The sequence below is a fragment of the Mesoplodon mirus genome, assembly GCF_964341445.2.
Source record: "Mesoplodon mirus genome assembly, chromosome: 2".
NCBI lineage: Eukaryota > Metazoa > Chordata > Mammalia > Artiodactyla > Ziphiidae > Mesoplodon > Mesoplodon mirus.
The window spans coordinates 81,825,208-81,849,173 of record NC_138977.1 but is presented as its reverse complement, the minus strand read 5'-3'; the positions used below and the strand labels follow the sequence as shown (position 1 = coordinate 81,849,173).

Sequence of the window (23,966 nt, the reverse complement as noted above, 5' to 3'; positions counted from 1 at the left end):
ACTAAGTAAGAAAAAGTAATTCTTTTCTTAATAATTTTATTTCTAAGAGCCAGATTGACTGATTATCTTTTGGCACCTCAGCATTATTTTTTAAGACAGCTTGCTTTTAGTTTAGTGGTTTTTCTTTTGTAGTATTGATTCTCTTTGAATTTTATAGAGAATTTGCCTGACCCTGGGAAAGCACAAGATTTTGTGAAGAAATTTAACCAAGTCCTTGGTGATGATGAAAAACTGCGGTCTCAGTTGGAGTTGTTAATCAGTCCAACCTGTTCGTGCAAACAGGCAGATGTTTGTGTGGTTAGTAAATTATACTTTTATATTTGCTCTCCTAGCTTTGCTTATAGAAACTTACATCTCATTAAAGCCTTCTTTACATAAATTATTTTATTTGTGTGAGTTTAACAATATTGTGAGCTCTGAATTACCTAGGAGTATATCTGTGGTCAATTTAGTTCTCTTTACTTACCACTCGTCAGCCAAATTCCAGGAAAAACACTAGAGAACTAAGCCAGGGTGATTGATCCTAGGAATTGAGCAAGATAAAATGCTTTGTATTTAGTAGACATTCATTAGGTAAATAAGAATTTTCTAAATGCTTTTGTGTGTTGTGTGTGTGTGTGTGTATTTTCTTCTCCCATGTATTAGTAGGTAAATCAGCAATAGTTACGTTGGCATATACTCATTTATAGATAAGGTAATTCCTATTTAGGCTTTTGTCTTCATTCTATTCTTAGACTCTTTATTTTATAGAGAAAACCAGTTGTTGACAATATCAGGAAGGAAAAATTCATCCATTCATTTCTTTAGCATTTTATGAGACAGTTTCTGTTTAATTTCATCTTTACCATTTACTACCAGTGAGACCTTTAGTAAGTTGTTCAGTATTTTTGAGACTCATTTTTCTCATCTCTACATGTTAACAACCTCACAGGATTATTAAGAGGAGATAGATACAGATATCCTATATAGATACATGGCCCTAGACTGCCCTTTAGGATTTCAATAAATTGTATTTCTATAGTATTACACATATATGACAAACACTATGCTTGCGACCAGGCTTACAGAGATGAATAAGAGAAAGAAAATCATTTCAGTTATTTATGTCTAACTTTGTTCTAGAAAGATAATTACTTAAATATGTGATAAGGGATAAGGACTATAATAGATGTATATACAAAGTCATCTGGGAACGTGGAGTATGTATTTTTTTCAGTCTAGTAGGGATATAGGGTCTCTAAGTGGATCTTAAAAGAGGAGTAATCAGGAACAGGTGGGAGGAAGCCAGTTTAGGGAAGGAAGCAGTGGACTCTTCCACTGGGCCTAGGGATGTGCTTGTGCCAGGTGCCCAGAATACTTTGGTCTTTGCACTTCTGAACAGGATGGTTTGCTAAGAACATTAAAAGGTTTCATTTACTTCTTCGGCATTTAGAATTCTAGTTCCAGAATATTGTATCCTGCTGGGCATCTACTAATATAATTGATCATAGAATGAAATAGCTTGAAAAAAACGCAGAGAGAATTGGTTTAACCACTTCATTTTACAGGTAAGGATTGAATTTTAAAGAGATGAAGTTTCTCATCCAGTTTTTCAGAGCTGGTTATAGTGGCTGTGCTGCAAGTAGAGTCCAGATCTCACAGACCCTCAGTAGCGCTCTTTCTATACATTTCATTGTTTGCAAGAACCAGTACAGACTGAGTACTGCTCAAGAAATGTGGACCTTGAGAATGAACAATCAAGTGGTATTTTTTGGTCTGAGAAAAATAAGACTTGAGCTTGAGTTTGAGAAATGGTACTAACATGAATTCCTACTATTTGTCAGAACAGAAATATCTAAGAGTTTCCAAGTCCAAAATGTATATGTAAAACAGATGTTGTAAGGAAAACATCTCAGGATGAATTGATTGTAGGAAGCAGGAAAGTGGAGATGAGGACTGGACTTGGCACTGGAAAGAGCATGGTAATGACACCTTTTTGGAGGGGAGGTTATTCTGAGGATATTTAAGAAATGGGCCACCAAATGGCTAATAGAACTCTATTCCAGAGGGGAAAATTTCTACTCTTCGTATTTTTTGAGTTCATTTTCTTTGGTAAATGGTTTCACAGTAATTTCTCTCTTAGCTTACATTAGCATTGTGTATTCTGAGCACACTATTTAACTTTATCTCTATGTTCTCATGTGTAAAGTAGGATTTGTAATACCCTTTAAATGCTCAGGAAAACAACCACCGTTAGAATAGTTTTGCTGTTTCCCAGAACATCTGTATCATTTTGTCCTTCTCCCCAAAGGCTATTGTTATTAGTTATACATATCCTTTAATATCCACATTCCTTTTTTCCTCAGTAACAGTTAGTAGGAGTGGAGATCTGATGTTTTTTTCCCCTTTTGTTTCAATTCCATTCCTAAAAAATTTTAGCAAAAGTACTTTGAGCAAGGAATATGAATAGGCACATACTGTAGATTAATGTGAGTATACATGATGGTATAGTGAGAGGGTGAGCAATGGTATTGAAATATGTGCTGTATAGATTTGCTTTCTCTTTGGACTTCAGGTTTTGAGTTTCCACACCTTGGTTCTAGTGGGGGACCACTTATTTGCCGTAGCTTCAGCTCTGCTTGCTATTTTATCCTCTAGCATCTTCCTATGACCATGGTTCCCAGATTTTAAGATTTTCCAGGAATATTGTTAATTCAACATTTGAGACAGTCCTAGGTTTGAATTTCAGCATTTACTACCAGTTTGACCTTTAATAAGTTACTCAGCATTTCTGAGCCCATATTCTTCACCTATAAATATTATCAACCTCATTGGATTGTTAAATGAATAAGATAAAATTAAATTTTATGTACGGCCTACTAGAGGGTCCCCTGCGCTGCCCTATAGGATGTAAATAAATAGTAATTCTTATGATGTTACATATACATGACAAACACTAAGAATTATTAAAATAGGTCTAGAGTGGGGTCCTGAATCTCCATCTTTTAGCAAAGTCTCAAAGTGATTCTGATGAGTAGTTCACGGACTATACTTTAAAGAAAAACCTTCCTTACGGGATTATTTGGATATGCATTGTGTGTTCAGAAGTCCAAAGTATATTTTGTCCTTTGGACAAGCCTACACCATTATAATTCATTACATAATTTAGTAAATTGTATTATACATGCTCTCTCACCGAAGTTGCTGTTTAGGTGACAGAGGCAGGCAAATATTTCAGTAGAGACTACAGTGTGTTAAATACTCTGATAGAATCATGCGCTTTGGTAACACAAAGGAACAGCAGCCATCCCAGGCAGGGGTGGAAATGGGAATAGCTTGTTCTAGAATAAGTCATTCCTGAGTTGAATCTTAAAGGATGAGTAGGAATTAGACCAGTATATGAAGAATGACTGCTTTATTTCTAGTTTGGGTGACTGGATATCAGAGGAGATACTTTAGGGATAGGAGAAGATAATGATGTATATGTAGCCTCCAGCAGTTACATTTAGAAATCTGAGATTCAGGCCTTGTTGGTATGTATTAGCATAGTTATATCTCCTGGAGGAGGTCGAGAAGAAAAAAACAAAAGGAGAGAGAGATGCTAACTTACGCTATTTAGTAACAGTCATAGAATGCTTCCTGTTTTCTTTTAATATAATTTTTGTTTGTTTTTTTGGCTGCGTTGGGTCTTTGTTGCTGCACACGGGCTCTCTCTAGTTGCGGCGAGCAGGAGCTACTCTTCGTTGCAGTGCGCAGGCTTCTCATTGTGGTAGCTTCTCTTGTTGTGGAGCACAGACTCTAGGTGTGTAGGCTTCAGTAGTTGCAGCATGCGGGCTCAGTAGTCGTGGCACACGGGGCCTAGACCGTGCGGGCTTCAGTAGTTGCGGCACGCGGACTCGGTAATTGTGGCTCACGGGCTTAGTTGCTTCGTGGCATGTGGGATCTTCCTGGACCAGGGATCGAACCAGTGTCCCCTGTATTGGCAGGTGGATTCTTAACCGCTGTGCCACCAGTGAAGTCCCAGTATAACCTTTTCTATAGTTTAATGAGAGCGATACACAGGTGTGATATTGTGATTTCTAATGAGAAATATGTATTTGGTGTTTGTCCATATTTCTGGCACAGAGCTCCTAAAACCCTTGTAATTTCCTAAGTGATGAAAGTAACAAAGGTGTCTTTTGTTATGTTAATGAGATAACTTTTGGAACTCACCTAAGAATGGGAGCTGGTTGCCATCAGAGCCAACCATGTGATTAGAGGGTTGGAACTTTTCAGAGGGGAGAGGGGCTGGAGATTGACTTCAATCACCAATGGCCTATGATTTATTTAATCAATCATGCCTATGTAATGAAGCCTCCATAAAACCCCAAAAGGACACAGTTCAGAGAGCTTCTGGTTTAGTGAACATGTAGAGATTTGCAGAGATTAGCAAGCTCATAGAGGGCATGGAAGCTCTGAGTCCTTTCCTTGTCCTATGCATTTCTTCCATCTGGCTGTTCCTGAGTTATATACTTTTATAATAAACCAGTGATCTAGTAGTAGTAAGAAAATGTTTCTCTGAGTTCTGTGAGCCAGTCTAGCAAATTAATTGAGCCCAAGGAAGGGATGGGGGTTGTGGGAACCTCTGATTTATAGTCATTTGGTTTGAGGTACAGGTAAACCTGGGCTTGCTACTGGCATCTGAAGTGGGAGAGTTGGGCGGGTGGGGGGTAGAGACTGAATTTTAGTATGCTCTGCTTGTGTGCAGAGAATTGCTTGTTGGTGGCGGGGGGACACCCCCCCCACTCCCCGCCCCTGTTCACCATGTTGGAATTGGGCCCAGGGAACCAAAAGAATAGGTCACTAACATGAAAGTTAAACCTTTGGAAATTATTTCGTGTGAGAGATGTGTTTTATCTAGTTTACTGATTCCAGCTACAGAAAAATATTGATAATATAAATCCTTTCAGGAATCTTTTTTTTTTTTTAATGCAGAAGCCTTTGTTTTTTTTAATTTATTTGGCTGCACTGCGGGCACATGGGATCTTTGTTGCTGCATGCGGTATCTTCATTGCAGCATGTGGGATTTTTTTTTTTTAGTTGTGACATGCGGGATCTCTTAGTTGTGGCATATGGGATCTGGCCAGGGATTGAACCCGGGCTCCCTGCATTGGGAGCACGGAGCCTTAACCACTGGACCACCAGGGAAGTCCCTCAAGAATCATTTTTATTAGCTAGGAAAGCAGTAAATTATACAAGAGGAAATACCGTGTATGTGAAAGAATACTTTCTTTTTTAACTTATTTTTTTAATTTAAAAAATATTTATTTATTTATTTTTGGCTGTGTTTGGTGTTCATTGCTGCATGCAGGCTTTCTCTAGTTGTGGCACACGGAGCTACTCTTCGTTGCGGTGTGTGGGCTTCTCATTGCGGTGGCTTCTCTTTGTTGCAGAGCATGGGCTCTAGGCATGTGGGCTTCAATAGTTGTGGCACGTGGGCTCAGTAGTTGTGGCACACAGGCTTAGTTGCTCTGCGGCATGTGGGATCTTCCCGGACCAGGGATCGAACCAGTGTCCCCAGCATTGACAGGTGGATTCTTAACCACTGCACCACCAGGGAAGTACCCTTTTTTTTAATTTAAACAAATAGGTATTTTTTATTGTCAAAATGAGAAAGCTGATATGTATGAAAAAGAAAGGAGATATATAGATGCAGCATTTTTTAAAGCTTTAAAAAATTTTTTGTAATAACCAATTAGTAAATTATAAACTGCTTGAGAACAGGGGCTATTTCCTTATTTCTTTGATATACCTTAAGAGTGCTTAAGTATTCTAAACAACTTATTTAACTATGTAACTAGTAAGTATCAATCTGCAGTGATAGCATAGATTTGATCAGAAATTTCTGAAGCATTGTCAGGAATATAGAAAGAATTAATTTTCTTTACTCTTTCTGCTGTTATTTCCTAAAAGGATTACATATGGTTACTTCTCAGAAGTAGTTCTCAACTACTTTTCAGTTGTAAAACATCTTTATCTGATGTTTCTGTTTGTGTATTGGAAGTATGTGTGAGTACCCCTTTTTTTTTCTATAGTGTGTAAAGAAAACAAGGGAACTGTTTATTTGTTGCTGCTTACTTGCCACGTACTAATTTGGCTTGTTGCTTTATCCCCAGTGTCACTTATGATTATGACATATATTATTTTAAAATAATTGTTATAAGAGATTACCTAAATATTACATACATAAAATATGGTTTGAAGGATTACTTAAATGTAAGATTGTTACATGGGAATACAAAAATATCAGGTTTTTAAAACAGTGCCTTAATATTATTATTTACATGCATTGGTGTATCTTATATAGTGCTATTACTGTGCTTAAATGTGATTTATTCTTTTTCCTGTTAGCATTTCCTTTATTTTTCTTATGATTATATATGTATTACTGTAACTCTTTCCTAATGCCTAGTTTTTCCATTTTTTAGTACTGACTATATAGTTTGCCTAGCAATTTTCCAGTGGCATATTTGTTGTTAGACAATCACTTGACTTTATCTTATGTTAAAGCAACTAAATTTTATACAAAGTGGGGGAAAATTGCCTCTTTGGGAGACCTGCACAAAATAAGTCTGATTTCAAAAGATAGTAGAGGGGCTTCCCTGGTGGCGCAGTGGTTGAGAGTCCGCCTGCCGATTCAGGGGACACGGGTTCGTGCCCCGGTCCGGGAAGATCCCACATGCCGCGGAGCCTGCGTGTCTGGAGCCTGTGCTCCGCAACGGGAGAGGCCACAACAGTGAGAGGCCCGTGTACCGCAGAAAAAAAAAAAAAGATAGTATTTAAGTTGATTTTAAATGTGTATCTGTGGTTTAGAGCAAAGTATATAAGGCCTAAGCACTCCCTAAAATATTTTTATTTTTTCTCAAATGCTGAAAATTTGCTTGATTAATTACAGCTTGCAAAATAAATCAAGCATCTCCTAGTAACTAATAAATTTTCTTCAGAATCTCAGTCCTTTGGATTTACACTCTAATAACAAATATGGGTGGTATCTAATTTAATGTGACCTTTATAGTTAATTTGTGTCAAAATGTTACTGAAACTACAATAGACATTTTTTTCCTTTCTCTTTTATCCCCTTGGACCAATATCCTTAAAAAATTTTTTTACGAGAAATTAATAGAGTGACTATCATTTGTTATTGCTTTATAGTTCAGAAAGCACTTTTAATGTGCTTTATCTTGTCAGCTAACATTTTACACGTATTCATCAGAGATAGTCAATTAAAAGTCTTGTTATTAAAGTAAATTTCTTACCCCAGTGCCCAGCACATTGTAAATTTAACCTTGTCTTTGGAGGACTCAGTCTCTACAAACATTAAGTGCTTATATTCTTTAGAAAGTTCCAGCAGTAATATCTTTTCTTTCTAGGAGCTCTTTGATGTAATGCCACCGTCTTTGAACTGAACTATGATCTTCCAGAGCTGAAAAACTTTATACACTTACAAGTCTTCCCCTCTTTAAAAAAAAAAAGCAAATTGTTGACTGAAATAAAAGTATTTTTTCAAACTATGAAATAAACCAGTGAAACCCATAAAAGTATAAATTGTTTTAATTTTTTCAAAAGTAGAGCATTAAAAAGATTGTTTACAGGGTATTAATTCTATGGGAGAAATATGAGACAAAGGGCATAAATCATACCATGTCACCCCCTTTCTTTTCTCTACAGTCCAAGTTTTCTAGTGATTGCCTAATGAGTATATCATCTTAGGCTGTAAAGCAGGAAGAGGGCTTTTTTACGTCTGATGGTTTTGAATCTTTAAATGCTTTTGTTGCCTGTGATCATTTTTATTTTGAAAAACATGAAAGAGGATGATACTTACCGTAAAAACTCTTTTCCTTTCTATAGAGAGAAATAGCCCGGAAACTTGCAAATCCTAAGCAGCCAACAAATCCTTTTCTAGAAATGGTCAAATTTCTGTTGGAAAGAATTGCACCTGTGCACATTGATTCAGAAGCCATCAGGTAAGCTAGGAAATATATTCACTCATAAATAGAATATAATCTGAAACTACAGTGCTGTAAGTTTAAATTCTGGGTCCCCAAGGAGACCTAAAAAGGTTTCCCGTACACCTTTTTAAAGGCAGAAGCATATATCATTGAAGTTGAAAGAACTACCAAAGTTCTGTTTTTTGATCTTTGGTTTGCTTCACTGTTGATTTTTTTAAGAGTTCTTGTGTTTATTTTTAGCTTGTATGTGCTCATTAAAGAAAACCTGGAACATGAGAAGGAAGAAAATTTTAAATGTATAGGCTATCATCAGCCTTTGAGTTTTCTTAACAGTTTTCATGGCCACATAGTGTTCTTTAGTGTGTATCATATTACTGTTCACTTGAGATATGTGAAAAACAATAATAGTTCGAAGGTAGCACAAGATTGCCATTAGACTAATCTGCTTTCTGAACACGTGTATTACTTACCAGTGTTTTGGCTCTACTTTATCTGAGTTTTTAATTTATTTTTAACTTTAATATGGGTATAACATCTTGTTATATGAATGTGAAAATTAGTGATAATATGCAAAAAGTAAGCAGATTAGCAGACATTGACAGCTATTGTTTTTAATTAACTGTTCCCATAATTTCATGCATTTCACTTGTTTCTAATGATTTTCTATTGTAAACTTCTGAGAATACTTTTCCCTTGCACTAACCATTTTTCCAGTAGATTATCTACATATCTTTTTATGTTGGGTAACTCAATAGCATTTATTGATTCTCTTTTCCTTGGATTAGGAGACCTGGTTCTAGCTGTTATTTTATCTTATGTGAATCACTGCTTTGGTTGTATTGAAATTCCAATTGTATTAGTTTGCTAGGGCTGCCATAACAAAATACCACAGACTGTGTGACTTCAACAACAGAAATTTATTTTCTCACATTCTAGAGGCTAGCAGTCCAAGATTCAAGGTATTAGCAAGTTTGATTTCTTCTGAAGCCTCTCTCCATGGGATGCAGAGATAACTCTTTGCTTTCCTCACATGTCTGTGTCCTAACCTCCTCTTCACATAAGGACAACAATCATTTGGGATTATGCCCCACCCATTTGACCTCAGTTTACCTTAATTATCTCTTTAAAGGCTCTATTTCCAAGTACAGTCACATCCTGAGGTGTACTGGAGGTTAGGACTTCAACACAATGAATTTGGGGGTACACAATTAAGCTCATAATGGTGATGTTTGTAGGGGGTTTTTTGTGGAGTTTTCTTGTTTTTTTTAGCTAAGATCTCCTTATCTTTTAATTTCTTTATTTGCAAATAAGAAAGCTATGGTTCTGAGAGAGATCAGGTGGTTTTTTACAGCTGGGTAACAGCAAAAACCATAACTTAAGCTGAGATTATTTTTAATGTCAGTGTCCTTTGCTCTATACCATTTGGTTTTAATGGGGTAAATCAAGGAAATGGTAGGCACTCTTTCCTTTGCATGTTGATTTTGAAAGAGACATATAATTGGCATCAGGAAGCCTTTGATATTTGTCTCCATGAGGCCTCACAGAGTTTCATTACTTTACTAAATTATAATAAGCTAGTGTTTGATCTCCAGTCTTAGAAGACCAAAAACTCAGTTTTTTCAGTAGTGTCTTATGATTGTCTGGACTCAGAAAAACCGACTAACTTATGGTTAGGTTAGGATGTCTAAGAGACTAATTTTATGCAAAATTCCAATTTATTAATTTTACTGAGAAATATGTCATATAAGATTCCTTCCATGTAACCAAATTTTCATGGAATATAAATTGCAAACAGAGGGTTTATTTATTCATTGAACATACCTTTAGAGGAGTGATTTTTAAAGTACATCAGGCAGTTGGGGAAGGAGAGTTACCTAACCTGAATTGTGTGAAATGGATTTGTTATTAGAAAAGGCTCCTGAAATAGATGGCACATAATATGGGTAGTGAATGGTCAGTAGGAATTATAGAGATGGGCCAGGTGAAGATTGCAGGAGAAGAGCAGACCAGGCCACTAGCCCTGTGTCATTGAGCAGGTTATTTAAATTACTCATCTTTAAGATAAGAACAATAATAATTACTACTCAGTGAAGTTGTTGAGAGGCTTAAATAACATATACCTATGTAGAACACTTAGCATAATGCCTCACACATAGTTAAGTGCTAAATGAATGTTAATAGCTATTCTAGGAAGAAAAACAGCAGACAAAAGAACAAAGGCAAAAGGAATCAAGAATTTAGAAAATTGCATATACTTCAGCCATAATGAAGGATTTGGGAAGGAAGCATTGGGAATAGTAGAAAATCATTCTAAATATAACTTTTAAAAATATATTTATTTATTTTAGTATATTTCCCCCAGACTTATGTACATACAAATACACATATGCATGCTACAGTTAGTTACTGGTCTGTAGATAGTGGTTGAAAATGAAGTAGTGATTGTAATAATGATTGAAACCTGGGGAGAGGGTAAAATTTAGAAAGAGAAACGTTGAGGACTGAATCCTGAGGAATACTAACAATTAAAAGGCTGGCAGAAGAAAAAGAATTTATTAAATTAAAAGATGTTTTTTAAAAAGGCATGGTCAAAAGACGTCAGGGGTCAGATGCTGCCCAGAGTAAAATAGTAAATTCAAATATCCACTGAATTTAGAAAATAGAAAACCACTACAATGCCCGAACAGTTTCTTTGGGTTAGCAAGGACAAATCCAGATTACCATGGATTGAGAAGGGCATAGGATAGTCCTTCCACACCACATCATGGTACACAAAGAAAATTACAGTATTTGAGCAGAGAAAACTGCTCAAGTCTAGAGGTGACTGGCCTAGCTAAGTAGGAGCCCACTAGATCCCACTTGGCCATCTTGAGGTCTGAGAAAATCAAAGGGATATATACCTTATCACCCTTCTAAACTGCTATAGGAGATAAATTGGTATTTGGGGACAGCTAGTATAGACAGTTGAGCTATAAAAAGTAAAGGAGAAAAATGAGCTGATGGAAAGAGAGTAAGGTTGAAGAAGGGTCTTTTCTTGTTTTTAATGAAGGGATTTTGAATATTTAAATACCTTTAAAAGGTGCTAAAAGGAAAGAAGAGAGGTTGAAGATGGGGTAAGGGGACTAGAACTAGGATAGAGTACCATCCCTAAAGAAATGGAACAGGAAGAAGAAAATCTTCCCCTAGGGCATTAAAGGAGGTTAGAAAATAGGATATGGAAAATTACAGTTTTCACTGAAAGCCTCCATTGTTCTCCTTTATGTTAACAGTGAGGTAGTCTGCTCAGTGGAAGGATTTAAAAAATAGACCTGAGTTAGAATGGTAAAGATTTTTAACAGTTGTTATACAGGATAGGAGAGAAACAGACACATGGATAATTTCCCAAGCAGTTTTGAACATGCATTTGGATTGGTGATGATCTTTTGCTTCATCATACTCTGTGAACTATATGGAGTGTATATTATTTATCTAATTTAGAAATGAGGAAGAATACTTTCACAAGAGGAAGGACTATAGTTCTGGCTTTAAGATTTGGGTCTGTCTCACCCAAATAGCTTTTTGACTCATAAGGGTGATCCCACCCACATTGTAATGAAAGCAGAGATTATGCCTGTCTTGTTTTGCACTGTATTTCCAGGATAGACCCTAAGACTTCACACACAGTAGGTAGTCAGTAAATACTTATTAAATAAATGCGTGCATGCACGGACTCTATTATGAGTAGTCAGATACATTTGTAAATTTTATCAAACACGTTTGTAATCGTGTTAATAAATTCATGCGTTTTATGGGATTTCCTTCTAGTAGAAAGCTTAATTCAGAATATTTTTCTCAAATTGGAAATAATTTTTTTAAAAATGTATAATGTCAGAGGTAACCATTCTAGAACAAAATACAGGGTGAGCAAGATTTTAGATGGGACATAAAGAGTACAAACAATGAGAGAAAAGTTAATTATTTTTTTCCTCGCTGCAAGTCATCATTAAGAAAAAGAAAAGTCAAGCCACAGACGGGGAGATAAGACAAACAAACCAATTTTAAAATGGCCAAAAGAATTGAACAGATACTTTATCAAATAAAACATACAAATAGTAAATAAGCACAAGAAAAGACAATCAACATTATTACTCATTGGGGAAATGCAAATTCAAATTAGAGTGAGAAGTACCACTACACACCCACTAGAATGGCTAAAATTAAAGATACTGACTATACAAAGTATTGGTGAGTATGTAGACTTACCTAACCATGTGTTGGTGATATTGAAAGCAGTTTGTTGTACATTAAATGTACATACATTACCTTATGACTCAGGAATCCCAATGCTAGACATTTGCCTATAAGAAAAGAAAACATCATTAAAAAAAAAAAAGAAAACATACTTCCCATAAAGACCTATACTTAACTGCTTTTAGCAGCTTTACTTATGTCTTTAATAGAAATACCCAGAAGTCCATCAGTTGGTAATTGGATAAACATAACTGTGGAATATCCATACAATGAAATACTTCTCAGCAACAGAGAGGAACGAACCACTGATTTCTATGCAACAACATGGAGGAGTCTCAAAAGCATTATGTCACATAAAAGTTTTCAGACACAAAATATGTAAAATATAAAACTTTAGAAAAGGTAAAATTATAGTGACAGAAAGCAGATCAGTTATTATTGCCAGGGTAGGAAAAGGGAATTGACCACAGAAGAGGCATAAGACAGGTTTTTGTGGAGATGGCAATGTTTTATGTGTGTATCTCCACAATGATTCACCACTTTACACCCACTAGATGGCTGTGATCAAAAAGATGAGTTGGTGAGGATGTAGAAAAATTGGAACCCTCATGTATTGCTAGTGGGAATGTAAAGTGGTGGAGCCGCTTGTGAAAACAGTTTGACAGTTCCTCCAATACTTAAGCATAGAGTTACCATATGACCTTGCAATTCCACTCCTAAATATATGCCCATACAAAATCTGTATATAAATGTTTATAGCGATATTATCCATAATAGCCAAAAAATAGAATGTCCCAAATGGACTATCAACTGATGAATGGATAAATAAAATGTGTTATGTGCAGACATTGGAACATTATTCAGAATTAAAATGAATGAAGTACTGATACATACTACAACAAGGATGAACCTGAAGAACAATATGCTAAATGAAAGGAGTCACTCACGGAGACCACATATTACATGGTTCCATTTATATGAAATATTTAGAATAGGCAAATGTATATAGCAACAGAAAGTAGATTAGTGGATGCCTAGGGCTGAAGGAGGTGGAGGTGAATAAGGAGTGACTCCTAATGGGGAAGAGGTTTGTGTTGGGGTAGGGTGAAAGCTAAATTTGTTGAATATTTGCCTGTACTAGGCTATTTGCTGTAATAGTTTAATATCCTCAAAGTTTAATATCTTTCTTCAGTTTACTGATGAAGAATTGAAGTTTCAAAAACGAAGGTCATGTTTGTTTTTACTTAAAATAGTATCATGTTGACCAGGCAATATTCCATTTTGTGGTGGTTAGGTATATTTGAAAAACTAATTCAATAATGTTGGACAATTAAGTAGTTTTTAATTGATGAATGTTTATGGATATATTTAGCACGATGCTTCTCATGAATTGTTATAAATTTCTTAGGAATTACCGATTCAGTGTTAATTATAAGTGATTAATGCCTTTGTCCATGTGAGTGTTTGCTATGTTTTTTTGCTTTGAGGGCATTGTCATTTGTCCATTTAGCCACTGCCATCTTTACTGTTTTTCTTAAAATTGCAAATGATCTCTATATATGGGTACGAATATTACATTGCTTATACTTATAAAAATATATTTCCAGGGTCTCCCTGGTGGCGCAGTGGTTGAGAGTCCGCCTGCCGATGCAGGGGATACGGGTTCGTGCCCCGGTCTGGGAGGATCCCATATGCCGCGGAGCGGCTGGGCCCGTGAGCCATGGCCGCTGGGCCTGCGCGTCCGGAGCCTGTGCTCCGCAACGGGAGAGGCCACAACAGTGAGAGGCCCGCATACCGCAAAAAGAAAAAAAAAAAAAAAAAAAAAAAAAAAAAAAAAAAATATATATATATATTTCCAGTACATGTGTCATTTAGTTTTGTTGTTTTTCAGTAGAATTACTCTTATTATACATGAGTGGGGCAGATACACTAAAAATAAGCTCTGTTGTTATGTAGAGAGCGAAGTTTAAAAAGTCACAAAATAACTTTTTCTTCCAGAAGATACTTGAATTTATGGTTTAGTTTCTGTGTATGTCTGCTACAATGTAATTAGGATACAGTTACTAATATAGTAGTGTTACTAATTTAGATTTTCTTACTTTAATAGTGCACTGGTAAAACTAATGAATAAATCAATAGAGGGGACAGCAGATGATGAAGAGGAGGGTGTAAGTCCAGATACAGCTATTCGTTCAGGACTTGAACTTCTTAAGGTATTTTTGAAACAGTTTGTCTTTTCTGCAGTCATAATTTGAATCCCCTTAAGGATATGCAAGAGTCAGGCTTTATTTCATTGGCAACTATTCAAAAAATTAAAACTTGTAATAGAAATCATATTTTATAAAAATAACATGTTTTCTACATTATAATAATGTAATTACATCATAAAATAATAATTTTATGGGTTTTGCTGTTTCGTACATCATTTGCGTGCCTGCTATGCTTGTAACAGTATGTGCTAAGTGATCTAGTCTTATCTTTCAAATAACCTGCATCTGGGGTAATAGGACTGTTCACAGGAAATTACTATAAGACATCATCTATCTGATTGGGATTTTTTTAAACAATTGGTAAACATAATCGATGCCAAAGAATTAAGAGAATTGAACAATTAGTAAGAGACATGATTTAATTTAGGGGGAACACAGCATCATCAAAGAATAATTCTTGGCGTGTTTTAGGGATTGTTGTGAGTGTGGTCTGACTAGATAAAAGTATTGCTTTGGGGAGTAATGGAAGACAAGGTTGGTTCTAGATTGTGGAGTGCCATTGGAGCAGAAAGGTACCATCAAGGGCATTTAACACTCCTTTTTAAAATGATACAGCACTTGATAGAGCTTTCGTTAGATGGAGTAAAGAGAAGAAATTAAAGGCTAAGAGACATGGGCTTCCCTGGTGGCCCAGTGGTTAAGAATACACTTGCCAATGCAGAGGACACAGGTTTGAGCCCTGGTCCGGGAAGATCCCACATGCCATGGAGCAACTAAGCCCATGTGCCACAACTACTGAGCCTGCACTCTAGAGCCCGCGAGCCATAACTATTGAGCCTGTGCGCCACAACTACTGAGCCTGCAGTCTAGAGCCCAAGAGCCACAACTACTGAAGCCTGCGCGCCTAGAGCCTGAGCTCCGCAACAAGAGAAGCCACTGCAGTGAGAAGCCTGTGCACCGCAATGAAGAGTAGCCCCCACTCGCCACAACTAGAGAAAGCCCATGTGCAGCAACAAAGACCCAATGCAGCCAAAAATAAATAACTTAAATAAACAAATTTATTAAAAATAATAATTAAATAAAGGCTAAGAGACATTTATATCATTACAACATATGAACTAAAGGAGAAGAAACAAACCAGTGCAATGGACATTAGACAGAAAAGAGAGTGATGGGTTTGCATTGCAATGGTCTTAAATATCTTTTTTTCTTTTTCTTTTTGGCCGTGCTGAGCAGCTTGTGAGATTTTAGTTCCCCGACCAGGGATTGAACTTGGGCCCTCAGCAGTGAGAGTGTGGAGTCCTAACCACTGGACCGCCAGGGAATTCCCTTAAATATCATTTCATGGAAAGAACTGATGTGATTCTTCATGAGAAAGACTTTATATTTTTAGTAATGGAGTAATATGTTTAAATACTTTTAAGAGTAAAGTCATCTTTAAGGCAAATGTTTTTAATAGGTTGTTTGATTCAACTTTTCAAATTTAAATCTGCATTTTTCTATGAATAATTAAAACCTCATAACTAAGTATTATCACCGTAAACCCTACCAAATGAGACACTTTCTCCACTTTATAACACATTAAAAAAAATGCTGGGCGTGGTTGGGAAGTCCGCCTGCCAATGCAGGGGACACAGGTTCGAGCCCTGGTCTGGGAAGATCCCACATGCTGCGGAGTGGCTGAGCCCATGCGCCACAACTGCTGGGCCTGCGCTCTAGAGCCCGCGAGCCACAACTGCTGAAGCTTGCGCGCCTGGAGCCTGAGCTCTGCAGCAAGAGAGGCCACCGCAGTGAGAAGTCCGTGCACCGCAGTGAAGAGTGGACCCCGCTCGCTGCAGCTGGGGAAAGCCCGCGTGCAGCAATGAAGACCCAATGCAGCCAAAAAAAAGAGAAAAAAATGCTTATTTAATAAGTTAATGAGGGTTTACATACTCCATTCCCCCCACCTCCTTATTTTTCTACTTTTAGCCCTTACTGCCTATTTTATGCTAACTAAATTATTTCTACTTCATGGAAGGTAAACTTTGTAGACATGTATCTAACTTGCTGTAAATTCCTTAAGGATAGCCCGGAACTTATGTCTCAATAAAGGGAATAAATTATTTATATGTTTGTAATCGTGATTAAAAGTTCCCAATAATGGCTTCTTTGTTTTTAGTTATGATGAGTGAACTTTTTGTGATGGATTTCATTTAAAATATTTCCTTATAGAGTATCTTTTTGCCAGTGAAATAAAGCACAGTGTTAGCATTTTGTTCGCATCACAGTATCACTCCACGAAAAGGAGCCACATTTTCCACATTCCCTGTATCAGAATAGACTAAGAGGTGAAGAAGAAAATATAGCAAGGGCTGTATATCAGGAATCATTAGCCACAACTCAACTTCAAGGGAGACTGCAAGATATAATCTTAGTTGTATTGCTACCATATGCAGCCCATAATTTAAAATTTTATTTGTAGTTAAAAATAGTTCTCTTTTAATGGATTAAAACCATTGTCTGTACTTATAAAGTTATATCTATTCCTCTAGGTTCTGTCTTTCACACATCCTACCTCGTTCCACTCTGCAGAGACATATGAGTCCCTGTTACAGTGCCTCAGAATGGAAGATGACAAGGTAGCAGAAGCTGCTATACAAATTTTTAGAAATACAGGCCACAAAATAGAAACAGACCTACCCCAGATACGATCGTGAGTATGGTTTTTCTCATGGTAAACACAAAAGTTTTCCAAGTTTGGGAGTCACAGGATCATTGTTTCCCTATTCCTTAGGAAGATAGGAGAGAGGAAAGACAACTTTTATTTAGAAGCTGCTTTACTGTATCCTTTGTTTTCATCTTTTCTTGGCCTCACACACCTCCTCTACCATTAGAATATGGGCAGAGGAACAACCTGAAACTTTGTTTGAACAACATGATTTTAAAAATATTAATATTAACAATCAAAAGTTAGCACAGGGCCTCCCTGGTGGCACAGTGGTTGAGAGTCCGCCTGCCGATGCAGGGGATACGGGTTCGTGCCCCGGTCTGGGAGGATCCCATATGCCGCGGAGCGGCTGGGCCCGTGAGCCATGGCCGCTGAGCCTGTGCGTCCGGAGCCTGTGCTCCGCAATGGGAGAGGCCACAGCAGTGAGAGGCCCGCGTACAGCACAAAAAAAAAAAAAAAAAAAAAAGTTAGCACAGAATTTAGAACTTAGGATTAAAATATATCTTCCTAATTTATCTTTTTCTCTCCAACTCCAAATTCAATAGCTACTACCTTCATATCCCACCCAAGAATTGGATCATTAAGTAGTGTGCTTAATAAAATGCTTATTAGTTAGCTTAGTTGTTGGCCATGGTGCTTTTGGTCTCTTCTTCTAGACTACCTCCCCTCTCCTCATAAGAATGAAGTATGTTTTGGTATTTTTACTTTGGCATCTTAAAGAGCTTGCCTTAGGATCAAAATTGTGCTGATGTCTTTTGGAGGAAGAGCACATTGCTGATAGCTATTATAATCGGATGTTATTATATATATGTAAATAGACCAGGGTAAATCCAAATCAAACCTGTTTTTCCTCACGGGGTAATAATAGGACAAGAGGACTCATGACTCCTAAAAGTTTTTATTGAATATGTAAGCTAATAGTTTAATTTGAGAAATAACTCAACATTTATTGTACATTCTCTTCATTGTCGGCACTCTACTGGTTAATATAAAAGATTACCACTGTCAGTCCCTGCTCTTAAGGAGTTTATGGTCTAGAAATGATAATTTTATCTTTGTACATTATAGAAAAAAATCATTGACACAGTAGGATAAAGTTATTTGTGAGTTTTTCAAGGTGGGAAAACCTATACATTTTTTAAGGTAAAGGAGTTATTCTTAAAGGAATTCTATCCCAGAGGAAGCAGTGGAAGAGTTACCTTTGGACACAAGGACTAAAACCTCTTGTTCTTAAGACTAATGGGGAAGGAAGGAGAGAATCACTGAAAAAGCAGAGAAGCACAGCACTGTAGTCCTCAGTAACAACCCTGGTGGCATCACTGGATTGTAGCACACTAGAAAAACAAGGAGAAAGGTTAAACTTGACCTATGCATCATCCATTCATTAGGCTAAGAAGAATTAATAATATATTTAACAACAATTTGATCAACACTGTATCTTCTTTTGTTACTAACTGGTGTTATTTATAAGAACTGTTCCCCTGATAAATGAATTTCAAAGAAAGACTTAAAGTGCTTAGTCAAGGAAGGTATTTTGGCATGAAAATCCTTCTCATTATTCTAAACTGCAGGGAGAGAAATGTGTCATATTCATAAATATCAAATTCGACTTAGACTGACAAGCATATGTTCCAGTTTTTTCTTTGAGGTGCGTTGCTCTTAATGTCTAGCCTCCCCTTATTATAAGAGGACCCTTTGTCACCATTGCATTTGATATCATTGACCTTTATGAAGTAGTCTTATTGCATTAAATATATGACAAGTATCTTTCCTTAAATATTTGTTTTGTTTTTACAGATTTTCTTCTGATTTAAAAAACTACTTAACTTATAAGATCATTGTAAAAAGCTGAAACTTTAGAAAATATAAAGGAAAAGAAAGAGTCAGTGTTAACATTTTGATATATATTTTTTATGAATGTTTTATCTATTTGATGTGTATGCCAATTTTAATGCATTGACTGTAATATGTATTTCCATCTTCTGTAGAAAGATTGCTGTAAATCTTCAATGTCAGTGTGGTGGTTAAGTGCATGGATTTGGAACAGAAATGTTTATCTTTTTAAAAAAACAATTTCCATTTTATTTTATTTTATTTCATTTATTTTATTTTTTAATTTTTGGCTGCATCGGGTCTTAGTTGTGGCACGTGGGCTCTTTCTTGTGGCACATGAGCTTCACTCTAGTTGTGGCACACGGGCTCCAGAGCACATGGGCTCTGTAGTTGGTAGCGCACAGGCTCCGTAGTTGCCCCGTGGCACGTGGGATCTTAGTTCCCTGACTAGGGATCGAACCCGCGTCCCCTGCATTGAAAGGCAGATTCTTTACCACTGGATCCACCAGGGAAGTCCCCAGAAATGTTTTTTTGTTTGTTTTTTTTGTTTTTTGTTTGTTTGTTTGTTTGTTTGTTTTTTGCGGTATGTGGGCCTCTCACTGCCGTGGCCTCTCCTGCTGCGGAGCACAGGCTCCGTACACTCAGGCCCAGCGACCATTGCTCACAGGCCCAGCCGCTGCGTGGCATGTGGGATCCTCCCGGACCGGGGCACAAACCCGCGTCCCCTGCATTAGCAGGCGGACTCTCAACCACTGTGCCACCAGGGAAGCCCGAAATGTTTATTTTTAAATCTCAATTCCACCATTTCCTATCTCTGTCACCTTAAGAAGCTTATATAAATAATATGTTTGTGCTTTAGTTTTCTCATCTGTTTAATGATCATAACAATAGTCTTTGGGTGATTGTGAGGATTGATTTAGTTAATCCATGTTTTGTTTTGTTTTAAAAACACCACTTAGAATGGTGCTTAGCACAAGTACTCAATAATTGTTAGAAGTTTTTGTCACTTTTCTACCTATGTATTGTCTATATCCTTGCATACTCTGTTTCACTGGTATGTTCATTTCTGTTTTTTAATGTAACTTGGCCTTTTGCTACTTTTCTTCCCCCCATGGTTGCTTTAAAAATAACTGAACAGGGGACTTCCCTGGTGGTCCAGTGGTTAAGAATATGCCTTCCAATGCAGGGGACATGGGTTTGATCCCTGGTCAGGGAACTAAGATCCCACGTGCCGTGGGGCAACTAAGCCCGTGAGCTGCAACTACTGAGCCCCTGCACCACAACTAGAGAGCCCACACACTCTGGATCCCACGCACCACAACTAGAGAGCCCTCGCACTGCAACTGAGCCCATGTATTCTGGAGCCCATGTGCCACAACTAGAGAGGAGCCACAACAAAAGATCCCACATGCTGCAACTAAGACCCAACACAGCCATAAATAAATAAATATTTAAAAAAAACAAAAACAAAAAAACATTTGATTCTTAAAAAAATAAAAATAAAATAACTGAAGGGAATTGTGAAAGGGAAGTGGAAAATTTAGGAATATTTTCTCAGAAGATAAATGTAAAAATATGGCATGGGGAAATTTTAGATTATAAATTAAGGGTGGCTTGTTTATTTCTCCATATTCATGAGGTGGCTTTAAAATGAAAATTGTCTTCTGTAGTAGCCCTTTTTTTTTGAGGCATTGTATTTCTGGGGTTATACTTGGGAACAGGGAAGGAGTTTTAGATCTTTTTATAGATCAGGTAATTTAGAAGAGAGGCTTTCTACCAGCATACATCCAAATAGTTACTGCAGATGAAGTAGGAGACAACCAGAAGAACTACTTGTGGTTTATGGGCTTTTTTTTTTTTTAACTGATTATTATTTTTTGCAGGACCTTAATTCCCATCTTACATCAGAAAGCAAAGAGAGGTACTCCCCACCAAGCGAAACAGGCCGTTCACTGTATACATGCCATATTCACAAATAAAGAAGTACAGCTTGCACAGATTTTTGAGGTATATATAATTACATAGGATGTGTTGTTGATTTTTATTTTCATGCTCTGTGGTTTGATGAAGATAGAAAGTTATTTTTTTAGCTATTTAGTCCCACTCTAGAATATAAATTCCATGGGAGCCGGGACTCTTTGTTTCATTCAGCACTTTAGATACTCCCAGCCTTTAGATCAGACTATATAACCAAATACTACATATTGAAAGATGTTTGGTGTGTTTTGTGTTACAACATTTTACTCAATTTTAGCCTTTATTGGCTCAGTGGTCCATTTAGTTTGAGAAACTATCAGTAGATGACTTTGAACCACCCAGTTTAAAATTCCTGACAACCCTACTTGAAAATTAGTTCTGTTTGCCTTTCCTTATGTATGATCCTTTGCCTGATTCCACTACTGGAAAAGTATTCCTATTATCCTAAATTGGATACAATATGAACAGAACCCATGAACTCTTATTTTTTATGATCCATGGTCATTTAAAATGTTCCCACAGGTTAAGAAATCCAACAACATAACAAAACTATTGTACACGACTTGAAAATAATGCTGATTTGACCATGCAGGAATTTTCTTGGCTTTTACTTCTACCTTATATGTGGGCTTTACTTTTTTCTTTTATCTTTGTTTACCTTCTTTGAATCTTATTAAATTTTGGTAGGTGAAATAAGAATCAAGTGTCTAATATGATTGAAGTTACTTTTGATCATCTCATTAGAACAGATTTTTTGGGGCATGATAAATTCAGGAGAACTCAGGAACATTTACTGTTTCTGTACAATGTCTAGATATTTATAAAACAAACTAGTAATTTTGACTGTTTTATTTTTATAGCCACTCAGTAGGAGTCTCAATGCTGATGTACCAGAACAACTTATAACTCCATTAGTTTCATTGGGCCACATATCTATGTTAGCACCAGATCAATTTGCTTCCCCAATGAAATCTGTAGTAGCAAATTTTATTGTGAAAGATCTGCTAATGAATGACAGGGTAAGTTTCTCATTTAATTAAATTTAGAATCATAAGATTAAGACTGTTTACATCTTTATTTGTCACAGAAACAACACTTCTGCTTCTCTCTATGTATGATTCTCTTTTACTTTAAAATTATTATATATTTTACCTCCTTATTTACTTACTTAAATTTCCAAATGACATCCTGCTGTGTAGCTGTTATTACTAGAACTTAACTTTTCTTTAAGAAAGAAAAAAATGAGAATATGAGATAGATGAATCATGAAGTAAAAAATAAAAGTCAAACACTATGAAGGACAATTAACTAGAGTACTAGAATTTTGCTTTATCAAATATTGTTTAAAGTATAAGTGGAATTGTATTTGACTAGCTTTTTGAAATATAATTACATTGCACTTTTGGCACTAGATTTATGTATTCTATTTTAGTTATGCACACATGCATGCGCACATACTGATTAATTAGCTTTGGGTTGGAGCTTTGGGATGTATAGCTTGAAAAGGCTCCCCAACTGATTACTGAAACACGTGTCTGATTAAGAATCACCGCTTTACCAAACAGATCTAAATTAAAGAGTTATTGAATGAAGACACAAATCAGTCTACCTGCTGGATCATTGTGGATGACTTTCAGTGCAGTACTAACTTATCCAATTTATCTAGTCCTTCTAAATGGTCCAATAGCCTTTACACACTCAGTATTGGAACTTAAAAAAAAAAAACTTGCCAGCGCACTCCTTACACTTTTCCCTCCCTCCATTTGGATGTGATAGGGATGCAAGAGCATGGCCAAAGCCTCATTTCCTACTCCATACATCTGTTCTTTGCACTACTGATAGATTTGGCTGGCAACAAATGTGAAATTTGACACTTCTTGGATGATGACTTGATTGTTGATAAATTCTATTTTAATATAGTTCTCTTTTTGTGTGTAGTAAAATATAAATAATATAAACTTTGCCATTTTATCCCTTTTTAAGTGTACAGTTCTCTTACATTATATACACCCACATTCTTGTTGTTGGGTGTTTTTTGTTCTATTAAAAAACAAACAGAAGTTTAATAACATGTGTACTTCCTGTATACACAGAGGATAACCCAGGAAAGCCAAGCAACTCTCAACAGTGGCCCAAGCCACCACCTAAAATATACACCCACATTGTTGTGTAACCATTGCTACTATTTCCAGAACTTTATCATCTCAGAGAGAAACTTTGTATCTATTAACCAGTAACTCCCGATTGCCTTCTCTCCCCCCAGACTCTGGTAACCTCTATTCTATTTTCCTGCTTTATGAATTCGCCTATTCTAGATAACCTCTTATCATACAATATTTATCCTTTTGTGTCTGGCTTATTTCTCTTAGCATAACAGTTTCAAGATTCAGTTATGTTGTAGTATGTATCAGAACTTCATTTTATGCCAGAATAGTATTCCATTGTATGTGTAACTTACATTTTGTTTATCTTCTATTGATGGACCCTTGGGTTTTTTCCACCTTTTGACTGTTGTGAATAATGCTGATATGAACATTTGAGTCCCCAAAGTCAGATCTTTGGGGTATATACCTCAGAGTGGAATTGCTGGGTCACATGGTCATTCTATGCTAAACTTTTTGAGGGACTGCCAAACATTCTTCCACAGTGGCTGTACCATTTTACATTCCCAGCAGCCATGCTCAAGGCTTCCAGTTTCTTTACATCTTGGCCAACACTTATTCTTTCCTGTTTTTTTTTATAATAGTCATCCTAGTAGGTGCAAAGTAGTATCTTGTGGTTTTGATTTGTTTCCCTAATGACTAATGATGTTGAGATTTTTTTTCATGTGCTTAATGGCTGTTCTTTGGATATTGAGTCTTTTGCCCACTTTTAATTGAATTTGTTGTTGTTGAGTTGTAAACATTCTTTATATATTCTGAATATTAGACCTTTGTCAGGTATTTGCCAAATCCAGGATTATAAAGATTTTCCCCTGTACCTTCTTCTAGGAGTTTTTTAGTCTTGGTTCTTAAGTAAAGATCTTTGATCCATTTTTTTGAG

General features: G+C 36.5%; 1 protein-coding gene across 4 annotated transcripts in view; it reads left to right on the top strand.

The window, feature by feature from the left end:
• Nucleotides 1-23,966, top strand: part of PDS5A (PDS5 cohesin associated factor A) — a 130,902-nt gene that overhangs the window by 76,698 nt on the left and 30,238 nt on the right. For all 4 annotated transcript variants that reach the window (XM_082632754.1, XM_082632753.1, XM_082632756.1 and 1 more), the window contains exons 16-21: nucleotides 158-297; nucleotides 7,867-7,982; nucleotides 14,305-14,410; nucleotides 16,939-17,099; nucleotides 20,831-20,954; nucleotides 21,785-21,943. In XM_082632754.1, coding sequence (XP_082488880.1) covers nucleotides 158-297; nucleotides 7,867-7,982; nucleotides 14,305-14,410; nucleotides 16,939-17,099; nucleotides 20,831-20,954; nucleotides 21,785-21,943 — 806 coding nt within the window. The remainder of the gene's footprint in view (nucleotides 1-157; nucleotides 298-7,866; nucleotides 7,983-14,304; nucleotides 14,411-16,938; nucleotides 17,100-20,830; nucleotides 20,955-21,784; nucleotides 21,944-23,966) is intronic.